The following is a 24676-nucleotide window of genomic DNA, read 5'->3' as shown; positions in this document are numbered from 1 at the left end:
AAAAAAAAAAAAAAAAAAATCGTCCCAGCAGGGCCTGAGAAATCCTCCGGCGGCTTACCCCGAGCTCATCTCGGGGTTACCGCCAAGGTTAATTACTATTCCCCCTTCAGGTCCACATGGATGGTGGGGAATGATGTAATTTGGCTTCCAGTTATTGCTGAGGGACGAATTACAGTGTTTTAAAAGTAACTTCAGCTTCGTCTTCTGATGGCGCCGACGTTACTCACTGAGCGCGCTATAGCTGTAATTCCTATCACAGTCTATGGTGGTGCCGGCTGTGCCCAAATCTCCTGTGCTGGATACGGTGTGTTTGAGTGATATAGCCTTGGTTAGGGTTGTCATTAGGGCATACAGAGTGATGTGGAAAGCCACAGTACGGGCCAGCTCTGAGGCTGAGAGGACAGCACGCTTGCCTTGCACTGCTAGAGTACTGAGTTTGATTCTTTGTTTGAACACCACAGGTGTCTTCAATTGGCACTTGGTGGGGTTACCCGGAGGCAAAAAAAAGAAGGCTGTGCTCAAAGGTAGCTTCGGCGTGGGGGTCCTCCTCACCACCCATACCGAGTGCTAGCCGGTGCATGGGAGTATCTGATGGTATATTCATTGCATTCCGCCTCCTGTGTGAAAGAGGCCTGTGTTGCAAATGGTTCCGTGTTATATTATGCATGTGTGAAAATTCAGCAGAAGTTGTCGGCATTCTATAAATTCATAATCGTAGTATTGTTGTGTGTGTGGTCCGCTGTTAGGGCTGGAGTACACCAAGAGCTTTTGAGTGTTTTTAAAAATGCTAGTGCTTTGAAAAAGCACTTATCTAATGTATTTGAATGGGATGGCGCACACCAGAGCGATGGGATGTTCTCCTCAACGCAAATGCGGGTCCTGCAGCATTTTTGCGGATTTCTGAGGCGATTCTGCCTCAGTGTTAAGTACAGAAAAAAGGGGAAAAATGCTCTGAAAAACGCAAGATCAGGGCGATTTTCCAAGCGTTTTTGTTACAAAAGCTGTTTAGTCACAGCTCTACTGTAACAAAACAAAAAAAGAGCTATACCAAATGAAAAAACCAAAAAATAAAACAAAACAAAAAACCGCCAGGCACGCCTTAAACTCACGAAGTGCCTGAGCCCACTAACACAGGTGTACGCATTTGTGTCCGCTTTTCAGCATCTGTGACATTGATGTGTTGCTGAAAAGTGGACACAACTGCGCACAACTGCGTTAATGGGCTCAGGCCTTAAGTGTTTGCTTTTACACTAGCGCTTTTTGGTGTGCACTGGTCCTCAGTCATTGAGAGAATCCAAAGACATAACAACACAAGTTGTTTAAGTGATACCTTTAATGATTAACTGTACAAGAGTTCTTTGCAAACTTTCAAAACTTTAAGTTACTGCTTCAGGCATGATATATTATCAATATTTATTGAACAGTCTCAAACTAAGTGGCATAACTACAGCGAGTACTCCCCCTTCTGCAGAGTAGTGCAGTGGAGCAGTTTAGTATTTATCTGCCCCAGTTCTCTGATCTTCCTGACTGCCACAGCCTCTACTCATCATACCTCTGGCTCCTGAGGCATGTCACGTGATTGCGAGGAGTTATGGAAGGACAGAGCATGTGACTGCCAGGAAGAACAGAAAAGACAACGTATCGCTGGAGCAGGTCAATGTTACACTGCTCCGCTGAGCTACTCTGCTACGTGGGGAGATGGTGTCAGGGGCAAGGTGTGTGTATGATTTACCAGTTACCAGTCAAGGGGTTGGATACAACGAGGGGGCCTCATGCTAATTTATTTAAAAGGTGTTGCGTGGGTAATTGCTGCACCCGGGCTCAAGCTGACTATCAGAAACTGCACGGGGCAGATTTATCAAGAGTGTCAGACAAAATATTAGTAGGTTTTTAGAAATCTATGCAGAACTGTTTCAGACATCCTAAGAAATCACTAAATAGTGCAGATTCCTTCTTACACTGTTAGAAAAAGGAGTAAAGGTGGGTACACACGTCAGATAAGTCTTTGGAAAATGAAAGATCACAGACCAATCTTACCACCCTTCATGTAGTATGAAAGCCACACGCTACACAGTCTATTCTATGAAGCTGAACTCCCCATCAGCTAAAAACTCTTTGCAAGATGCTGCACACACAGATGCTGTACACATGCAACAGATCAGTATCTGCAAAAGATCTGTTCCTGCAAAAGATCTATTCCTGCAAAATGCATTCATAGTCTGATATCTGCAGATCTCATACACACCTTGTTTAACGGACATTCATCTGCAGATCAGACAATTATCTGCCGATCTGAAGATCCAACCTGGTGGATCTGATCTACAGATAATTGTCCGTTAAATAAGGTGTGCAGATCTGCAGATATCAGACTATGAATGCATTTTGCAGGAACAGATCTTTTGCAGATACTGATCTGTTGCATGTGTACAGCATCTTTGTGTGCAGCATCTAGCAAAGATTTCTGTCTGATGTGGAGTTCAGCTCCATAGAATAGACTGTGTAGAGTATGGCTCTCATACTACACGGAAGGGGGTAACATTGGTCTGTGATCTTTCATTTTCCAAAGACTTTTATCTGACGTGTGTACCCACCTTTAGGAAGGTCTTTCAGACAGTTCAATGTGGGAGGGAAATTGCTGTTGCTGAGGTAACCAATACACCTGCGGTATTGCATCAATGGAAGGGTTAAGCACAGAACATCTTCACAGGACACCTGGCAGCAGGGGCGAGGGGAGTATTTAACAACTTATGCCTAGCTTGCACTACCTGAAGAACTGCTATTAAGCTTTTTTTTTTTAATCTGCTGCAGTTTAGGGATGGATTTTCACTTTTCTTAACTGTAGTGCAGCTCTAGAAATCCACAGTAAACTGCCGCTATTATGTAGGATTTGAGAAGTTTCATATCATGCAGAACTGTTCCTCTGCTGATTAGAACAGTTTAAGAAGAAAAAACTTCAGTCAGTAAATTTTTTGATAAATCTGGCCCACTGTCACTGGTGTGCCAGGAAGGCAGTATGCTCACTTTCCTTTGCTAATTATAAGTATTCACATTGGAAGCTCTTGAGGGCTACATAAAATGGCAGGCAGGGCCGCGTTCAGCCTTTAGTTTGATACCTGTGGCATAGGGTTTTTTTTTTGTTTGCTGCACGCAAAAAAATGTATTACTTGATAAAGACCTATTTTCTGTGGATTGTTGAGCTGATTGTTTGCGAAGCAGTTCAGCTGCCTGCCTCCTGGCCACAAGCGCCATTCGGCTGCAATTACATGCCATTGAATGGCAGCGTTTGGTAACACCTCACCCCATGGCAAAAGTTGTATCTTGTCATGTCTGAGGACGGCAACCACTTATGCTCAGATGCAACGCCATATGGGGGGGGGGGGGAGGTTAGGAGGAGGCTGTGGTGAGCGCTAGTTAGAGACCGGCCAGTAGACAAGAGCAGCTCACAAGCAGTAAATTCACAGTCAGCTGCTAATGGAAAAGAGGCCTAATATGATTCATCCAATGTAAACCATGATTGTGTGTGGGAAAAAAACGTGAAAACAAAATGTATGTAGTGTAAATGAACCCTTCCCCAGAAGCAGAGGATATGTCAGGCACTTATTGTGAAAAATAGTTCCAGAAACATGCTAGTTATCAGCTTGCTGTAGATAATACTGTTAATGACCCACTGCAGATAATGCTTTGCAAGCTTTGGAAACATTACAGTCCTCTTTTCATCCACAGCTGGTTCTTTTCCCCCTCATCAGCAGAGGAGCCAATTAAAGCACCAGTGGGTGAACAGATGTGCAAAACAAACATCAAAACAGTCCATTTCCTAGGGAACTCTCCATTGTCAAAATATTGATTTCTATAGGTCATAGATCTATATAAGGCAGAGTTTACACTGCATTTAACTTGTTTTTGTGTAAAATTTTAGATCCAATTTTTCTGGATTTTAAAACATAGGAAAACCATTACTATTGAAACAAAAACAAAAAAACACATGCAAATTTGAAGTTAATTATTTACTATGTCATGTAAAGTAACGTCAGTGCTATGCACCAACTCCCCCGTTTTGCGTCACGGGAAGGGTTTTTAACCACTTTACCCCCGCCCCTACGAATTTCTCCGTCCCTTTTTCCATCCTTTAACCCCCAGGGATGGAGAAGTCCGTACTTTCCGCGCCCGCTTGTAAACACGCCGCCCACCGCTAGTAAACACGCCGCCGCCCGTTCGGAGATCAATGAACGGGAAAATCCATTCCCGTTCGTTGATCTAAGCCCCGCAATGATCCGCTGCTCTCCGATGGGCAGCGCGATCATTGTGAAAAAAAAACAAACACTCACAGCCTCCTACTACTTCCTGCGAGCGTCTGCTCGCAGGTCGCAATAAACAAAAAGTTACTGTTGTCATCTTGTGGCCAAATAGTAAAACTACACCCTAAGCATTTTTTACATAGAAATAAATTACTGTTACACAAAAAATTAACTCATTACCTCCCACACTCCCCATTTTATTTTTTTTTGTAATTAAAAAAAATTTAAATTTACAATTAAAAAAATACATAAATTAGTGACCTTAGTGACTGAACTTTTTAAATATTTATGTCAAGAGGGTATAACACTGTTACTTTATAAACTATGGGCTTGTAATTAGGGATGGACGCAAAACTGAAAAAAATGCACCTTTATTTCCAAATAAAATATTGGCGCCAAACATTGTGATAGGGACATAATTTAAATGGTTTTATAACCGGGACAAAAGGGCAAATAAATGTCATGGGTTTTAATTACAGTAGCATGCATTATTTAAAAACTATAATGGCCGAAAACTGAAAAATACTTTTTCCCACATTTTTCCTATTTTCCCATTAAAACACATTTAGAATAAAATAATTCTTGGCATAATGTCCCACCTAAAGAAAGCCTAATTGGTGGCGGAAAAAACAAGATATAGTTCATTTCATTGCGATAAGTAATGATAAAGTTATAGACGAATGAATGGAAGGAGCGCTGAAAGGTGAAAATTGCTCTGGTGCTCAGGGGGTAAAACCCCTCAGTGGTGAAGTGGTTAAACCCTCTAACTTCGCTCACCACCGTAGTGGGTAAAATGAATTGCAGCAAAACACGAGGAAAGGTTCAATAGTAATATTTGAGCTACAATCCTGTTATAATAATTATCTAGGCTTGCAGAATCATAGTTACATTGTATTTGAGTAATTAGTGAGCACCAATATTCTTACCAAGTATTGTAACTTTTGTAACATCACCCAAAGAAGATCGGGCGACCTCAGCGACCTCGGAGGGGAAATGCCTGGCGACGGCATGTCTGCTAGTCCCAACTCTAATGCATTTTCCCTCCTTTATATAGATAGAATTCAATATCTGCGCAGGCGCAGAACATGTTTCATCCATGCACCTGTGCAGATAAGGGTGCGTGATCACCATGTGCTTGTATCAGTGCGCCTTTGCAGATAAGACACATTACTATGTGATCACAACGTGCTTTAGAAGCGTCACAGAACACGTCTGACTATTTTTACTAAGGGCTCGTTCCCACTGTTGCGACACGATTTCGGCCGCATTCCGACGCTTGTAAAAACGCATGCGGATGCGTTTCCACATGCGTTTTTACCCGCGATTTCGCCTGCGATTTCGCATGGCAGGGTGCCATGCGAAATTAACCATGACACTGCCAGGGCTAAATAAAATTGAAAAAGGTGCGAAATCGCACGCGAAATCGCGGGTAAAAACGCATGTAACAAACGCATGCGTTTTTACTATTAAATACATTAGCGGCGATTCGCACGGATTCCCGACGCAGGCGAAATCGTTGGCTCTTTTGTGCGTTTTTTTCACGCTGAAAAAAACGCACCTCAACAACGCTACAGTGGAAACAGGCCCATCCACTTGTATTACATGTGCGGATCTGCATGCGTTGGACGCATGCAGATTCGCGATAGTGGAAACGAGCCCTTATCCTTCTTGGCGGTAACGCCGTACTACACACGGGGCAGCTGCAAAGGAGGATCACATGGCCCCAGGACTTTGTTTTTTTAATTGTGCAATACGCTTTAGCTAGCGGCTCGCTAGCTAAGCGTATGCACAAAGTTGCTCCGGTCCCCCGCGATCGCCCGCAATAGCTCCCATTATACGTACCCCCCAGCATTCTCACACCGGCGCAGCTGCCTAATCAGCTTCACGATGACGGTGATCGGGATTGCGGATGATGTCATCTCAGATCGTCGCCATAGCAACGCCGTAAGCCGATCGGGAAACAGCGCTTTTCATGGGATCGTGGCGAGGTACGTATAGCCGGCGATCTCCGATCAGGAAATCCCGTTCAAAGAACGGGATCTCCTGGAGGGCTTACCCCATCGCCATGGCGACGGGCGGCATGACGTCATTCGGAGTCCCGATTTACCCCTCAGCGCTTCCTGGCACTGATTGGCCAGGCAGCGCACGAGGTTGGGGGGGGGGGTTTGGCTTCGCAGCAAGTGGCGGCGGCTAATCGGCGCGGAGCTGCGGCGATCAGAGTGCACACGCAGCTAGCAAAGTGCTAGCTGCGTGTTGCAAAAAAAGTGTGCAAATCGGCCCAGCAGGGCCTGAGAAATCCACCTGCGTGGCATAGCCCGAGCTCAGCTCGGGCTTACCGCCAGGGAGGTTAATAAAACCATATAGCGTGGGATATCTTCGGAAGCTAATAATATATTGTGTAAACGCGTGAGATTGAAGTCCCAATTAGGCTCCTCAGGCATAATTGGTGACCAGAATTTGGTAACTGAGGTCTCCCTATCCCCCTGCAAAATGAAAGTTTCATTATGCCAAAATTAAAGAAGAAACATTAGAAAGACAACCTGAAAAGGGAGTCTGCATACGTGGAATCACTTCTGTATTTGTGACCAAACACACCATTTACATACATCAGCCTCGATTCATAAAAGTGTGGTCTGGAAAGTAAATCCCTGCGGGAAAACACCGCTTTCGGTATTTCAGACTTCTGGGTGGTCATTCATGAAAATGTTGCCAGCTGCGATCGCAGTGCGGAGATTTCCCGCTGTAGGCTGTCGGAAACACAGAAGCTGGCCGAGTCACTCCGTGCGCTACTCTCCCTGCTGCTGCTTGGGAGGTCTGTCCCATTCAGTTAATGTAATCCGCATGCTTATCGCTACATCCGAACAAGCGGTATTTCCCGTCCGCATGCCGCTTGCTCTAATCTTTATGAATGGACATTGTTACATTTGTTAAGATAATCAACGCACAAGGTGGTGATTTATCGCTCTGCTCGGGAATGTCTGCTTTTCATGCAGAAACAGCCTTTATGAATACGCATTTTGCTAAGTGGTCGGTAAAGTCAGCTGTTTTCAGCATTTCCGCATGCTGGAATGCTTTATGAATTGAGGCCATTGACCGTATTCTGCAGAAGACAAGGTTCATAGACTGCCGACTGCAACTTACAAATTTTACCTTCCAGAGTAGAATCGCAGAAGGAAAGGTCATGAGTTTGATTAAAGATGTCAATATATTAACCATTAAATTCTGGGTACCAGAAATGCCGAGACCCAGGAACACCCATAATCAAAGGCATGACTACAAACTTGCACATTGCAACAGTCTTGGTCACATTATACAGGGTGATTACACCAAAACAGGATGTATCACTGAACACCATTTTCTCAGCTTCCAAGTGTATCCACCAGTCTTGTGGAATTGAAGAATTAAACACTGTTCTCCAGACTTGCTCATTGCCAGTCATAAGAGCCAGTTGCATAGCAGATTTTTGTTGAAACTGATGCATAATTTGCAATGTACACACTGTGCAATTAACAAACTTAGTCAATTTAACATCAAATTGATTATTAAAATATAATGAAGCATTAATCAAAGAGTTAGTCATAGTATCTACACCTGCAGATGTTTAGCAGGATGATATATAGTTGGCATCCATTTAGCCTGCAAAGTCAAAGCATCATTAATTTTACTTCCAGCATTATGCAATCTATTAGCAAGAGTCTCTATATCAAAACTATTTAGAGTTCCAGTAAGAGAACCGTAACCACCAAGCTCGTTTGGCACGGCCCCCTGGGGCAAGTCTTGAAGGAGGAAAAGTTATCTGTGTATGTAGAACAGTCCTTTTGGCAAGTTGTCCCACCTTTTCACAGGTGGAAGGGAGTCTCTCTCGTGTCCAGAGTCAATTTTAGACATTAATGTTCATGAATCCTTGTAGTTGAATGGACACTAGGGCTGCACGATTTTGGGTAAAAATCGAACTTGCAATTTTTCTCTCAAATTTTGATTTATTCACAATTTTTTTTTCAAAACAAGCTTTAGTGGGGGCGGGGTCAGTGTCTGTCACTGTCAGGTTGATGGCAGGGGGCTGAACGACAATGTGCGGTGTACGGGACTACGCGTATTAGCTGAGCAGCTAGGGGTGGATCCACTGGCAGAAGCAGTGCATATTTATGATTGCTAATGAGCCGGGCAGCGGTTCATGTTAAGACGATCTGGTGATCATCACTATCTGCAGTTTTCATAGTGCCCGGCCCGCTGTCTGTACGCTTGTCTGGCCCGCCTACTGCTGTGCGCGTATTGGCCAGAAGCAGTGAATATGTTAATGAGCGGGAGGCGGATCCACTCGAGTGAGCGCCCGGGTACACACGGCTTTACCAATCGCTTGATAGCGATGGAATGATTGCAGCGGTAGGCGGAGCTGTACAGAGCGTACAGCTGCCGCCATTACATCGCTATCCAGCGATTGGTAAAGCCGTGTGTACCCGGCCGCTTGCTCAACAGTGTTCTCCCCAGGCTCTTTTAGCTGGGTGCTCCACCCGGCTAGATTTGGTGACCACCCGGCTGTCATCGGCTCACCTCCTCCTATGCTGTAAGCAGAGTTGCCCTGCATTTTCATCTCACCCCACCCGGCTGCTTTTTCATGCCACCCGGCTGGAAAAAAATTCTGGGGAGAACACTGCTCAAGTGGATCCGCCCCCTGCTCATTAACACTAATACATATTCACTGCTTCTGGCCAATCCGCGCACAGCGGGAGGCGGGCCAGACAAGCGTACAGACAGCGGACTGGGCACTATGAAAAACCGAGGATACTGACGATCACTAGATCTTCACACAAACCGCGGTTTCGGGTTTAAACCGAAAAACCGTGCAGCCCTAATGGACATTAAAAATATCAGTAGCATTCTTAAACATGTTTAACCCCCACTCAAGCTGAGGTTCCAACTAGTGACACAGGTAGATATTAAGATACCCTCATCTCGATGCAGTGCAAAGAATGTTCCTACATCTCAATCAAACATGGGTAATGTGGTCTTTTAGCAGGTCTAGGCGCCTGCCACGCAGTTCCGGGAAGAAATAAATTAGCAACGGTACAGCAGCCTCCAGCTCGGCACTCCCGATTGGACTGGTCTTTGTGCTGTTTATCATCATCCATTGGGAAGCAGTTGAATTTATAGGCACTAGCTTAGTGCCCGGAGTTCAGGCTCCAACCCCTAAAGTGACCAAAAACACGATACCAAGGAGTCCAAGCATATGACATGTATGACATTGATCTAAAAGTACAAATCAATCACCAATCTCTCTGCTTCACTCCTACAAATCCCAGCCATGGCAGCACTACAACCCCCACCAATCCCCCTGCTTCACTCCTACAAATCCCAACCATGGCAGCACTACAACCCCCACCAATCCCCCTGCTTCACATCCCAGCCATGGCAGCACTACAACCCCCACCAATCCTCCTGCTTCACTCCTACACATCCCAGCCATGGCACTACAACCACCACCATTCCCCCTGCTTCACTCCTACTAATCCCAGCCATGGCAGCACTATAACCCCCACCAATCCCCCTGCTTCACTCCTACACATCCCAGCCATGGCACTACAACCACCACCATTCCCCCTGCTTCACTCCTACAAATCCCAGCCATGGCAGCACTACAACCCCCACCAATCCTCCTGCTTCACTCCTACACATCCCAGCCATGGCACTACAACCACCACCATTCCCCCTGCTTCACTCCTACTAATCCCAGCCATGGCAGCACTATAACCCCCACCAATCCCCCTGCTTCACTCCTACACATCCCAGCCATGGCACTACAACCACCACCATTCCCCCTGCTTCACTCCTACAAATCCCAGCCATGGCAGCACTACAACCCCCACCAATCCCCCTGCTTCACTCCTACACAACCCAGCCATGGCACTACAACCACCACCATTCCCCCTGCTTCACTCCTACTAATCCCAGCCATGGCAGCACTACAACCCCCACCAATCCCCTTGCTTCACTCCTACAAATCCCAGCCATGGCAGTACTACAACCCCCTCTGCTTCACTCCTACAAATCCCAGCCATGGCAGCACTACAACCCCCATCATTTCCCTGCTTCAGCCGTACAGGTATCATCCACAGAAGGACAACCACAAACATACACTCTGTGCAGTCATGGCAATATCCCCATGCAGCAGAACTACAACTCTCAGCAGATGCTGCATTTGCCAAATCACCACATTCCCCGTGTCCCAGTATAACAACGCTTAGCATAGCTTCTGAAGCCACTACAACCCCCAGTGTTTCCCCTCGGCAGGACCACTATTCCCAGCTTCCGGTGTGCAGGTACGGTGTTGTGTCTTATTGCGCTGTTTGTTGTTTTCCGCCAACCCCCGCACTGCGCTGATGCTATTTGTTCCCAACGGAGAAGGGTCATGTGGCCGGGGCAGACGTCATCTTTGTTGCCGCGCACAGTGGGCTGGGCCTGTAGCGGAGGGCTGACAGACAGCTGTCACTTTGTGCGCCTCACTTCCGCGTGTCGCCTGCTGCTGACGTCGGCGCATCCGGGTGGTGTCGACCCGGGTCACACAGTGGTGACGTGTTGTTATGACAGGAGGCGAAGTGCAAAGAGGCTGACAGAGCGGCCAGGACGTGGGTGAGGGGAGAGACTTGTGTTTTGTGTGTGTGCCTCCAGCCTTGCACTGAGTGCTTTGCTGTGTCTCTGCCACTGTGTACCTTTAGCTTGGCAGTGTCTCTCTCTCTCTCTCTGTCTGTCAGTGTGTACCTCTAGCCTAGCACTGTGTGTCAGTGTGCTCCTCTAGCCTAGCACTGTGTGTCAGTGTGTACCTCTAGCCTAGCACTGTGTGTGTGTGTCTCTCTCTCTCTGTCTGTCTGTCAGTGTGTACCCTAGCGTGTGTGTGTGTGTGTGTGTGTGTGTGTGTGTGTGTGTGTGTGTGTGTGTGTGTGTGTGTGTGTGTGTGTGTGTGTGTGTGTGTGTGTGTGTGTGTGTCGGTCTGTCAGTGTGTACCTCTAGCCTAGCACTGTGTGTGTCAGTCAGTCAGTCAGTGTCAGTGTGTACCTATAGCCTACTACTGTGTGTCAGTGTGTACCTCTAGCCTACTACTGTGTGTCAGTGTGTACCTCTAGCCTACTACTGTGTGTCAGTGTGTATCTTTAGCCTAGCACTGTGTGTGTCTGTCAGTCAGTGTCACTGTCAGTGTGTACCTGTAGCCTTGCACTATGTGCTCCATGCCTGGTGTGTGTGTCACTGTGTACCTCTAGCCCGGCACTGAGTGCCGTGCAGTGTCTGTCTGTCTGTGTGTGTGTGTGTGTGTGTGTGTGTGTGTGTGTGTGTGTGTGTGTGTGTGTGTGTGTGTGTGTGTCAGTCTCCGCAACTGTGTGCCTCCTAGCTTTGCACTGTGTGCTCCTTGCCTGGTGTGTGTCACTGTGTGACTATAGCCTGACACTTCATGCTTCTTGTATGGTGTGTGTCACTGTGTGCATCTAGTCTGCGTATCAGAACAAAAGTTTGCCTTTTTAAAACAGAAGGAATTTGTGATTATTCAGGTTGGAGTGAGCATATGATGTCTCCCACAATACATCACTGCTGAATATATGAAAATTATTCTTTAGTCGGTATATGTCACTGTGTTTGTCTGTATGCCTCTAGTCTGGCACGGTTTGCTCCTTGCCTGTTGTGTGACTGTAGCTTGGCATCATGCCTGTCACTGTATGTCCCTAGCCTGTCACTGTGTGCTTCTATCCTGACACTGTAAGTCACTGTGTGCCTCTAGTCTGGCATTGTTTGTGTCACTATGTGCCTTCAAACTGGCATTGTGTCTGTCACTATATGTCCCTAGCTTGTCACTGTATGCTCCTAGCCTGGCAGTGTGTGTGATTCTAGCATCGGACCTTGTGAGCCACTGTGTGCCTCTAGAGTGGCACTGTACCACTGTGTTCCTTTAGCAATGTAGTGTGTGTGTGTGTGTCGCTGAATGCTCCTAGCTCGTCACTGTGTGCTCCTAGCCTAGTACTGTGTGTCACTGTGTGCTCCTAGCTCCACACTGTTTGTATGCCACGGTTTTTTTTAAAAATGAAAGCTGATTTATGTGCAGTGAATGTAACACCTTTCTGTGTTTAGTAAAATATGTTTTTTATAGTTGATCTATCTTAGCTTAACAACAGTCTCTATTTGCAGTGCAGAAAACAGCTGCCACAATAGGGGGGTAGGGAAGATAGAATAGTCTTGATCTGTGAGAGAATCTCCAGTAAGAATACCGCAAGTGATCCCTCTGGACTGCTGTTATAATTGTACCTATGTTGTCAGATCATAATATGAGGGTTGGTGAAAGGTGTGTGCACCTTAGTAAATATAAACCATTATTTCCTGTCCATTGCTGGATCGACTGTGGATAGCTGGTCGCGTTGTAGAATCTTATTTTGTCAACTTCATGTGAACTAAGCTATTATTTTAACTGAATCTTATGTAAGCCATTTTCATGCTTCATATGGTATATCAAAGCCGAGTGCCTCTCATACTTAGAAGAATCCTGTAAGGAGTCAATTAAAATTACTAGTTTGTGTTAGGTGTAGGTAGGGGGACCCTAGTGTTAGGCATAGGTAGTGGAGGGATAGAGAGATAAGTTAAGGTAGTCGATAGCAGAATATCAGTAATGATATTCTACTATTGGCATCACCTGTCACCCAAATTCTCTGACGCCTTTTCTCTCATGCCTTTTTTATGACATAAACTATATTTTAGGGCTAGGTTTCCCCTTGTGCGATTTTTACAATTAATTTTCGCAATGAAAATTTGCATTTGAATGAAAACCAATGATTGTGAATGGACTATTTTCCATTTGGTGCAAATCTTTGCATGAAATTGTATGTGTGGAACCAGAACTGACAGCCTTTTTTCGAATGCCGTGTATATTTCATATGTAATGTAAAAAATCGTATAATACGATTTTTTGCCTCCTTTTTCTTACCAGAAAAAGTAACTTGTCCTGCTTTTACTAAGCAGAACATATAAATTAAGACCATTGTGAAAATTTGCATAAAAACGTATGTCAAATACCATTCTTTTTTATTTTCAGTAAACTCGCATATGAGTTTCTTGACATGAAAAAGCAGTGCTACAGTGAAAATGTAGCCTTAATTTTTTTTAGTCTGGCTTGGTGAAGCTGTAGAGATGTTGTGCAGCTGACGTTCTTCTGCGTTGGAAGTTAATACGCTGCACGGAAGAGTTGGCCTTTGTCAGGTGTTCACAAGCGTGCACAGAAAAGTCAATATTTGTTCAGGAGATAATGGTAATACGTGGCATGCACAGGAAATTGTGGGAAAATGATTAGTAACGTTGATGTGGCTTGTGATAAACAATAGGCTTATTGAAGTAATCTGATACAAAAATGGCAAAGCTTTGTTTGCATGGATAGCTGCATTGTACAGATCTCCAAAACCCATACTGTGTTTATCAGTGGGCCTCTGCCCCAGGGAGTGTGGGTAAAGAACACTGCTTGCAGTATGTGGAATGTCACTGCTGCTCTTGGCTGAGTATATGTGTACAGGCAGAGGATTGCTTCAGTTCTTCATTGTGAACTATGCAGTGAAAGGCCCCATTGCACAACGGAGCAAATATTAGAGAGTGTATTGTCAGAACAGGGCAAGGAGGAGTATAAAGAAGGAAGTCTAGTTCTCCACTTGGCAATGCCATACCCTGAGCATGATGCTTGACTGGAGCCAGTTTCATTCTATAACAGGACACTGACCCAAAGCACAGCTGCAGATTGTGCAATAACTAGGAGAAGAAGCAGTCAGCTGGTATGATGAGACACTCGCTGTATCTAAACCCAACCTAGCTGCTGTGGGAGCAGCTTGACTGAATGGCACACAAGTCGTGCCCATCAGACCGACCACTAGAACGCCTGCAGAATTCTGCAAGGCTGTCATTGCTGCAAGTTTCATGGGAGCCAAGTTTGAAGGACACAATTATTAGTTCAATTAAAATGATCTCTAACGTTCACAGTGAATATACAGTATTTCCTATTCATTTTGTCTTATTTCCTATTTAAATTCATTCATTTTTTTTATCATGGAAAACAGCAAAACTTCTATGTGATCCCAAACTTTGAAAAGAGACATTTTCATCTGAAATGATCATAAACTATAGTTTCTGGGAATGAAGATATAAGGGGTGTACATTACTGTATTCTTGTCTTCCCCTTACCTTTCTGTATCTCTGCCTCTGTATCTGTGTGTTTTCACTCTCACCCCTTGCTTTGCCTCTCCCTGTGTCCCCCCCCCCCCCCCCCATTGTTTTATTTTCCTGACTCCCCCCTACCAAGGTCATAACTAAAAATCACTGGGCTCCCCTGCAAAACTTTGGATGAAGCCCCCTCCTGCCACCCCCGTACACCTTCTTGCTTTCTGCACAGATAAACAGAGAACCAATGTTAATCAATTGGCTAGTGCACACTCGACTGTGTTTTCCCCATGCAGATAAAAACAAACGGCAGTGAAGCACGGTATTTTCTCTATCAATTACATTAGCTTCTGTGATTAAACGTGTATGTTGATAAGCCTCAGCTTATTACACTCACTCTGTCCATCTCTAATGGAGCAGAACAACTCTGCAGCCTCCACTCCCAAGCACTTGGGGAGGGGTAGAGAGGTTGGGTGCTGGGCACTGTACAGAAGAGCCTGCTGCACACTGACTACTGTCTACAAAACTTTGTATGATTCCCTATCAGTGGCTGAGCAGATGCAGTCATTAAAGAGAGCAGAAAGCTTTTTCTCTCTGTGCCCTTAGTTGTCAGTCTCTTGGGAGAGGCCCCCCTGTGGCTTCTGGGCTCCCATGCAGCTGCATCCCTTGCAGGGTCTATTTTTATGCCCCTGTCCCTTACCTCTCTTCTAATTTTCTGTCGACCTTTCTCTCCTCTCCCTCTATTTCTGTCCATCTCTTTTGTCCCTTGCTTGCTCATTATCACCCCTCCTTTTCCATCTCTTCTCTTTTTCTTACTCTCAACCTCTCTTCCTGCACTCTACCTTTCTCCCCTCTCTCTCCCTTTTATTTTAATCTCCATTGCTGCTGCTGCTAGAGCTCTGGTTTTCACATAGTGGCATGCTGGGCTCCATTTAGATGGCGGTTAGTGCTTGATTTTGTAGCAGTCACCAGTATAAGTAGAGAAGCAGAAAGATCTCAGTGGAAATGTGATGGGGAGAGTTTAGTGCTGAGTGCTTTGCTGGTGCTGAGTATCATTAGGTTGTTCCTCATACAGACCAGAGTGGTCTGACTTTCTGTGTTTGGTTTCAAACTTGCAAAATCAAACCTGTGAGCGGACATTTGAAGATAGGATGTGTGTGTGTGTTTTTTGTCAAATATTGTGAGGTGTGTGTGTGTCTGTTCTTCTGCTTCATGTCATATAGTGAGTGTGCGGTGTGACAGAGCTGTGTGTGTGAGTGTGTGTGCACATGTCTGTTTTGTCATATGGGGCCCAATCCAAAACCATTAGGAAAGTATAGGGAACTAAAAGAGGGCGAAAATCCTTCCTATTAAAAAGCCAATGCTCAGTGTAGTTTGCCTTCCTAAAACAGAAGGTATTTGCAATAGCTCAGCCTTAAGTGAACAACTGTGGTTGCCCACAATGCATCATTACTGAATATGCAAATGATCTCTTTATGCCCCTGAAGCCAGGCTTGCATCCAGAACCGCTGGTGTCTAGCAAGCCTATAGCTTATACATTTTACAGAGCCACATCAACCCAACATGCAAACAGCCTGTTTCGGACTGTTGGTTCTCATAAGTGCATGGCAGGGATTTATATGGCTTTCTGGGATAGGGCTTGGACAATTAACAGAGTAACCAAGCAGCTCGGGTGACCCAAAACCACAAGGAAGACTAAAAGAGACCAAAAAGCCCTCTTGACTTATGGGCTAGTTCACACTGGGCGCGGTCGCAGCGATTTGATGATCGCCGGCGATCAGCAAAGTGCTGCTGCTAATCCCTATGGATACAATCTCACTGCGGCATTTGCGATTTGAATCTATCTCAAACACACTGTATGCAGAACTTTGGGGACAATAGCGTTGTGATCCTCGTTCTATTGAATGGGAATCACAAGCGCAAATTGCGATAAAAATGCGATTCGTTTTAGCGCTCCAAATGTGGACTGGCCCTTACTAAGAAGCAACGCTCAGTGCAGTTTGCCTTCTTAAAACAGAAGGTATTTGTGATAATTCAGCTTTAACTGAGCGACTGTGGTTTCCCACAATGCATCACAACTGAAACAGGCTGTCTGCATGTTGGGTTGCTGTGACTCTGCGCTGAGGCTTGCTATACACCAGTAGCTCTGGAAGTAAGCCTGGCTTCTGGGGCATAAAGAGATATTGCATACTCAGTAGTTCAGCTTCACTTTATTATGATTTATTGTATTTATAAAGCACCAACACTGCTCGACTATAAATACATAGCATGGATGACAGACATAACAAGGTTATACAACATAGGACAAAGCCATACAAGATACATGATCATGTGGTTTGGGCTGGTTAGCTAGGCCCAGTAATACAAGGTCCTAGGAAAGGAGCACATGACATGTAGACTACACTAGTAAAGCGAGGACCCTGCCAATGGCTTACAATCTAAGGGGGGGGGATATAAAGAGATAATTATGGTTGTAGTGATCCATTAATCTAATGCATATTTGTACTAGTGTCTAGAAGGCCGCCTGATTTCAGCCACCTCTTCTCATGGGCCTCCAGCGTTTGTGTGGTGGTGTTGTATTTCTGTGCGTTGCTTTTGTTGCGTTTCTGTGTGGTGCTTTTGTTGCGTTTCTGTGTGGTGCTTTTGTTGCGTTTCTGTGTGGTGCTTTTGATGCGTTTCTGTGTGGTGCTTTTGTTGCGTTTCTGTGTGGTGCTTTTGATGCGTTTCTGTGCGGTGCTTTTGTTGTGTTTCTGTGCGGTGCTTTTGTTGTGTTTCTGTGCGGTGCTTTTGTTGTGTTTCTGTGTGGTGCTTTTGTTGTGTTTCTGTGTGGTGCTTTTGTTGTGTTTCTGTGTGGTGCTTTTGTTGCGTATCTGTGCGGTGCTCTTGTTGCATTTGTGTGAGATTGCATTTGTATGGTCTGCTTTTGTTGCATTTATATGTGGGTGAATAATTACAATGAAGCTCACTGCATTGGTTTCTGGGGTCACCATCACTTGTCCAGGTGCTGATGGATGACATGGAGCCGGATGACCCCTTGTCCTCGTCCTCCGCCCCGTCTCTGGGGGTGGGAGCAGACGCCGCCGTTCTGGGGACGCTCCCCACCTTATACAGCCTTTTGGCCTCCAGATTGATCCAGGTCAGTATTGCCACGCTCTTATGTAGAGTATTTACCAGTCGATTTTTAGCCAGTCGAGGTCTTGTGCCGGGCTGTTCCGTCTGTAAGGCCAGTAAGGGATGATTAGACATACACTGCCTCTATTATAACCAGTCATTGTGACTGCAGCTTATGGCTATAATTGCTGTACTGTGCACTACATTTAGCTATGTCAGCTGATGTCAGCAGGTTCTTACAGCTCAATCTGTGTCATTTGGATGTGTGTTAAGTACCTGCAAAGCTCTATGGAGTTCAGAAAGGAGCTTGCCGAAAAGGAAGACGTAGTTTTATAAAATGTGAAATACTTTTCAGTTAGGGGGTTCAGTGTTTATTATGGAGGTTGCCCATGAACACAGAAGTCCCACTTTGTCTTCATCAGTGCTCTTTTATAGCTTAAATAATACTTTTTTTGAGGTTGCAACATTGCGCTGTGGACCTTTTGCTGCTTCATATCAGATGTACTGGTGCGGTATTTGCAGCCCCCACTTCACAACTTAAAGAGGAACTGAAGTAAGAGGTATACGGAGGCTGCCATATTTATTTTCCTTTAAACAATACCAGTTGCCTGACAGTCCTGCTAATCTATTTGGCTGCAGTAGTGTCTGAATCACACCAGAAGCAAGCATGCAGCTAATTTTGTCAAATATAACAATAATGTCAAACACCTGATCTGCTGCATGCTTGTTCAGGGGCTATGGCTGAAAGTATTATGCTGGGAATACACGGCTCGATTTTGAGCCATTTAGATGGCTCGATAGATAATTTCCAACATGTCCAATCTCCCACCTGATCGATTCCGCGCTAGATTATGCATAGGGAGCAATGGGAAAAGATAAGAAAAACGCCCGCATAATCGAGTGCAAAAACGATATTCCCAGCATTAGAGGCAGAGGATCAGCAGGACTGCCAGGCAACTGGTATTGTTTAAAAGGAAATCAATATAGCAGCCCTCATATCACTTGCGCTCTCAGTTGTCCTTTAAAGTGGACCTGAAGTCTTGCACAGGACAGAAGGAAAACTGCACCCTGTATGTATTTAGAGTTTAGCCTGTTTTATCCCCCCTCATTTGTGTCTTAATACAAGTTGTAATTTGATCTCTCCCCTGTGTCACGTGACTGCCATAGCAGAGATGGCAGATAAGCTCATTTAAAAGCACAGGCTGTTAACAATATGTCTGCTTCCATGAATCAGGAAGTAGAAACAAAACCTGTATTTTAGGATTTGTATCAGCTGTAACAAAGAATGTTTTTTTGTTTTAACGTTCATTATGCTGTTGTGTATCTTTTAGAGCAGAGCGGACGTTCTGAGTTCAGGTCCTCTTTCAAAAAGGACAGTTAGTCAAAATTACTTAATAAATAAAATTGGTTCACTCTGGGGGTGATTGCGCTGCTGAAATTGCTAGTGCATTGTCTCCCTGGAGCATTAACACTGCAGTGGTGCAATTTATTTAAAATCACAACACTAGAGCGGTTTTAGACACGCTTTTGAATCTCTGGCAATTGCCTGTGATTCCAAAAGCGCTAGGCTAAGGAAAGTCGATGGTGGTGATCCCAGAGGAGCGATTGCAAAGGATGAGAACGCTGCAGAATCGCTTTTCAATCACTGTATAAAAGCATTTTTGCAGCAGTCTTACTACCCGAACCACAAACAACGCTAATCACAATCTATTTACAGATCACTAGCAGCACAATAAAGCACTGGAAATCACAGTAGAAAAGGCAAGAGAAAACCCTGAGCAGTTGCAACAGCGATTAGTGATCTGTAGCGGCCTTGCAATGCGATTCTCGTTCCCCTAATGACTGCGCAAAGTGCAATCATCGGAAAATGGCGTTTCAAAATTGCTACACGATTCTGATTGGGTTTTGCGATTCCAAGTGAACTGCAGATGGCATTCCTCCCGCTGACCCGCACTTTCTCAGTGTTGAAGCATTAGTTATTTGTGTACGAGCCCATGGAGTTGTAGCAGCAGTGACTGGGCACACGGAAGTGGCCATTTCTCACATTGTTTTATTGTCTGTGCTCTCTTGGTTCAGCAAGCTAAGCAGCCATACTTTACTTCCACTTTAGCAAGTAGAAAGATCGCTGAGTCATCAGAAGAAAGGAGAGTGCAGTGATTGGGTAATGACAGCAGTTACAGGAACACGGAGCTCTCCTCTTCCTGTGATCTGCAGTCTTCATTCTCCCTCCACTACTGCTGGAATACTCGTAGTTAAAGTGGACCTGAACTCTTGCACAGGACAGAAGGAAACCATAGAGAAATGCACCCTGTATGTATTTGAAGAGTTTAGCCTGTCTAATTCCCCTCATTTGTGTCTATTCACAAGTGGAATTTGAACTCTCAGCTGGCTGCCTCAGCAAAGCAGCTAATTTCTAAACACAGGATGTTGAAGAACACCTGAACTGAAAATTAAAAGTCAAAATAAACATACACAGGTCATACTTACCTCCTGCATAGTTGACTCATCAATCTTTCTCCTTTCCCACCTCCTGTTTGTCCACTGTGATCATTGGAATTCTCCATCCTCCATTTTGAAAATGGCCATTACCCCATAACAGCTTCCTGGTCAGCACACTGGTAAACTGTAACATTGCCCACTTGAGCCATAAGGAAACATGGACATTACCTGGCACATCAGTTGTCCTCTCAGCTATAACTGACAGCAACTGATATATTTCAGACAAAATGCTGTCAGAACTGGAAAGGATTGTTGTCAGAAGAAAATGGTGAGCTCCTGAGAGAAACTAATGGCGAGGTAACTATGTAATGTTCATTTGAAGTTCCCTCATGCGTTCATTTTAAATAATCTTACTCAGTTCAGGTTCCCTTTAAAAAGAACCAGAGATGTTGGGGGGTAAAGCTTTTATACATACCTGGGGCTTCCTCCAGCCCCATAAGCCTGGATCGCTCCCACGCCGCCGTCCTCTGCTACCTCTATTCGCCAGTACCGGGTCCCGTAATTTCGGCCAGTCGGCGGAAGCACGCGGCTAATTGTCCGCATCACAGGTGCTCCCTCCATATCCTTACGCGTGCGGCTCCATAGTATGCAGCCGCATGTGTAAGGGTATGGAGGGAGCCCCTGTGTATGTTGAAAAATGGCCGCGTCCGCCGGAAGTGACGGGACCCGGTACCGGCGATAGAGGAAGCGGAGGATGGCGGCGTGGGAGCGATCCAGGCTTATGGGGCTGGAGGAAACCCCAGATATGTATAAAAGCTTTTTCATTTTTTGTACTCTGTTCGTCTCTGGTTCCCTTTAACCCTATGTCTGCTTCCATGAAAACAGGAAGTAGACACACATTATTGCAGGAGCTGTAACAAATATTTTTCTTTAAAGGTTATTATGCTGTTACTTTGTACGCTTTGTGATTTGAAAAGCTCTTGCTAATGTAATGCGATTAGAAAAGGCTGCTAGTGGGTTTGAGCCCTTGGACCAGAATCCTTTTATCTAAAAATATAACCGGATCGATTTTGTGAACCAGTGATCGCACAATTGAGCCCTCTATCGATTGGGAGCCATTTGATATGTACACACGATACAGCTTCCCATCAGATTACCCATCAATCGGACAGGAAGTTGTATCATTTGTACCCAGCATAAAGGAGAGGAAACTGCTGAGCAAACAGCAGCTGCAAGTAAAGTTTTTTTTTTTTTTTTCATCCATCCTCCTCCGTTGTAGTTAATTTACACGTGCCTCTATGTAAGCAATAAAAGTTTGGAAGGGAAGCTTTTTTTCTTTAAACCTTTTCTGATTTGTTTTGTTCAGCCTTTCACGTTGCTGTCTTGCTGTTTCAGCTCATGTCAGCTCTGCCTGAGGACCTCCAGCCTGGCCCGGATTTCCATGGGGTGCAATGGGAAGCGGTCATCATCACCCTCTTGGTGGGAATCCTCTCCATCATGATCTTCTTCTGGAGGACCTGTCTCTCGGTAAGGTTCTGTTCCTTACTGTGCAGAGACGTTCCTGCGTTTCACCGCAGTGCTGCCAGCGCAGAGATCAGCCGTCTCCCCAGCAGAGTCACGTAGCATTGTGACCGAGGAGCTTTTCTTAGCAATCTGTTAATCTTATTTGCTGAGTGTTGCGTTTCACTGCCTGGCCTCTGTACAGAGCCTGACCTTTGTATGCAGTCCCTGTAGACACACGAAAAGCTTCTCATTGGGACATGTGTTTGGTTATTTAGTGTTGTCTGATACACGCTTCTCTTCTCTTCTCTTGTAGGTGAAGAGCAGACTTTATCAAGGTAATTTCAACCGTTCCTTAACCAATTTAAATCCATGGTAAACTTTTGTCTTTTGTAAAAGTTTAGGTGAGAGTTAAAGGACAGCTGACGTGAGAGGAATATGGAGGCTGCCATATTTGTTTCCTTTTTTACAATACCAGTTGCCTGGCAGCCCTTCTGAGCTATTTGGCTGCAGTGGTGTCTGAAGCACACCAGACACAAGCATGCAGCTAATCTTGTCAGAACTGACAATAATGTCAAACGCCTGATCTGCTGCATGCTTGTTCGGGGTCTGTGGCTAAAAGAATTAGACAGAGGATCAGCAGGATAGCTAGGCAACTGGTGTTGTTTAAAAGGAAATACAGTGGCTTGCAAAAGTATTCGGCCCCCTTGAAGTTTTCCACATTTTGTCACATTACTGCCACGAACATGTATCAATTTTATTGGAATTCCACATGAAAGACCAATACAAAGTGTTGTACACATGAAAAGTGGAGCGTAAATCATACGTCATTCCAAACATTGTTTACAAATCAATAACTGCAAAGTGGGGTGTGCATAATTATTCAGCCCCCTTTGGTCTGAGTGCAGTCAGTTGCCTATAGACATTGCCTGATAAGTGCTAATGACTAAATAGAGTGCACCTATGTGTAATCTAATGTCAGTACAAATACAGATGCTCTGTGATGACCTCAGAGGTTGTCTAAGAGAATATTGGGAGCAACAACACCATGAACTCCAAAGAACACACCAGACAGGTCAGGGATAAAGTTATTGAGATATTTAAAGCAGACTTAGGCTACAAAAAGATTTCCAAAGCCTTGAACAACCCACGGAGCACTGTTCAAGCGCTCATTCAGAAATGGAAGGAGTATGGCACAACTGTAAACCAAGACAAGGCCATCCACCTAAACTCACAGGCCGAACAAGGAGAGCGCTGATCAGAAATGCAGTCAAGAGGCCCATGGTGACTTCTGACGAGCTGCAGAGATCTACAGCTCAGGTGGGAGACTCTGTCCATAGGACAACTATTAGTCATGCACTGTACAAAATTGGCCTTTATGGAAGAGTGGCAAGAAAAAAAACATTAACAGAAAGCATAAGAAGCCCCGTTTGCAGTTTGCCACGTGGGGGACACAGTAAACATGTGGAAGAAGGTGCTCTGGTCAGATGAGACCAAAACTGAACGTTTTGGCCAAAATGCAAAACGGTATGTGTGGCGGAAAACCAACACTGCACATCACTCTGAACACACCATCCCCACTGTCAAATAGGGTGGTGGCAGTATCCTGTTCTGGGGGTGCTTCTCTTCAGCAGGGACAGGGAAGCTGGTCAGAGTTGATGGGAAGATGGATGGAGCCAAATACAGGGCAATCTTGGAAGAAAACCTCTTTGAGTCTGCAAAAGACTTGAGACTGGGGCGGAGGTTAACCTTCCAGCAGGACAACGACCCTAAACATAAAGCCAGGGCAACAATGGAATGGTTTAAAACACAACATATCTATGTGTTAGAATGGCCCAGTCAAAGTCCAGATCTAAATCCAATCGAAAATCTGTGGCAAGATCTGAAAACTGCTGTTCACAAACGCTGTCCATCTAATCTGACTGAGCTGGAGCTGTTTTGCAAAGAAGAATGGGCAAGGATTTCAGTCTCTAGATGTGCAAAGCTGGTAGAGACATACCCTAAAAGACTGGCAGCTGTAATTGCAGCAAAAGGTGGTTCTACAAAGTATTGACTCAGGGGGCTGAATAATTACGCACACCCCACTTTGCAGTTATTTATTTGTAAAAAATGTTTGGAATCATGTATGATTTCCGTTCCACTTCTCACATGTACACCACTTTGTATTGGTCTTTCACGTGGAATTCCAATAAAATTGATTCATGTTTGTGGCAGTAATGTGACAAAATGTGGAAAACTTCAAGGGGGCCGAATACTTTTGCAAACCACTGTAACTATGCAGTATCTTGCTGCAGTTGCCCTTTTAAGTTTATCCGATATTGAGAGTGAAGCTGTCCAGTAAGGGTTCGTTCACACTAAAGATGCCCATTCAATTCAGACAGTCTCCCTACTTACAAACAACTTGAGTTGCAATGTTTCAGATATACAAAGTTGTCTCCTTGTACAAAATATACAATACTGTTTTTTCTATTACATAATACTTACCTTGGGTGGAGTCGCATCTCTGGATCCTTTGAGGCTTCTGTCCTTGTACATCAGCTAGTGCCAGCGTTGAGACCCCAGAATAGTGGCCTGCATGCGCACTAGTGCTGCCCCGCTCGGGAAATAGCAGAACCAGAAGGGAAACATTTATCCATGTTTATCATGTTTACAAACTCTCCTTCACTCCCCACATCCAAACCACTGCTAGGCCCTGCAATCTCCATTTATGCAACATCTTCCAAGAACCGCCCCTACCTGACTCACACAAACTCCCCATCCATGCCCTCATCATCACCCTCCTGGACTACTGCAATACCTTCCTGTCAGGCCTCTCTCTGAACTGCATGCCCCCCCCCCCCCCCCAATCCATCATGAATGCAGCAGTCATACTAATCAACTCCTTCCACCATGACTTCCCTATGCAGATCCGTCTACTATCTCCCGATGTGCTTCAAAATTCGCTGCAAGATCCTTCAAATCTATATACAAATCCTGCCCGACCTACAGCTCTGACCTGTTCAGCAGATACACACCTGGCCCACCCACTCCAGTCCTCCAACGTTGTTGTCCTAACCACCCCACACATCTCGCACTCCCATGCACGACTACAGGACTTCACTAGAGCCACACATACCTGTGGAACTCTCTCCCACTGCCCATTAGGCTTGCCTCCTCAG

At 45.1% G+C, this 24676-nt stretch overlaps 1 protein-coding gene across 1 annotated transcript in view; it reads left to right on the top strand.

The window, feature by feature from the left end:
- The window catches only part of MIA3 (MIA SH3 domain ER export factor 3), a 129784-nt gene that overhangs the window by 49385 nt on the left and 55723 nt on the right, over positions 1–24676 (top strand). The window contains exons 7-9 of the mRNA XM_068233456.1: positions 17470–17604; positions 21414–21545; positions 21835–21856. Coding sequence (XP_068089557.1) covers positions 17470–17604; positions 21414–21545; positions 21835–21856 — 289 coding nt within the window. The remainder of the gene's footprint in view (positions 1–17469; positions 17605–21413; positions 21546–21834; positions 21857–24676) is intronic.

This window comes from Hyperolius riggenbachi, chromosome 4, assembly GCF_040937935.1.
Source record: "Hyperolius riggenbachi isolate aHypRig1 chromosome 4, aHypRig1.pri, whole genome shotgun sequence".
Classification (NCBI taxonomy): domain Eukaryota; kingdom Metazoa; phylum Chordata; class Amphibia; order Anura; family Hyperoliidae; genus Hyperolius; species Hyperolius riggenbachi.
This window is presented reverse-complemented; position numbering and strand designations above follow the sequence as displayed.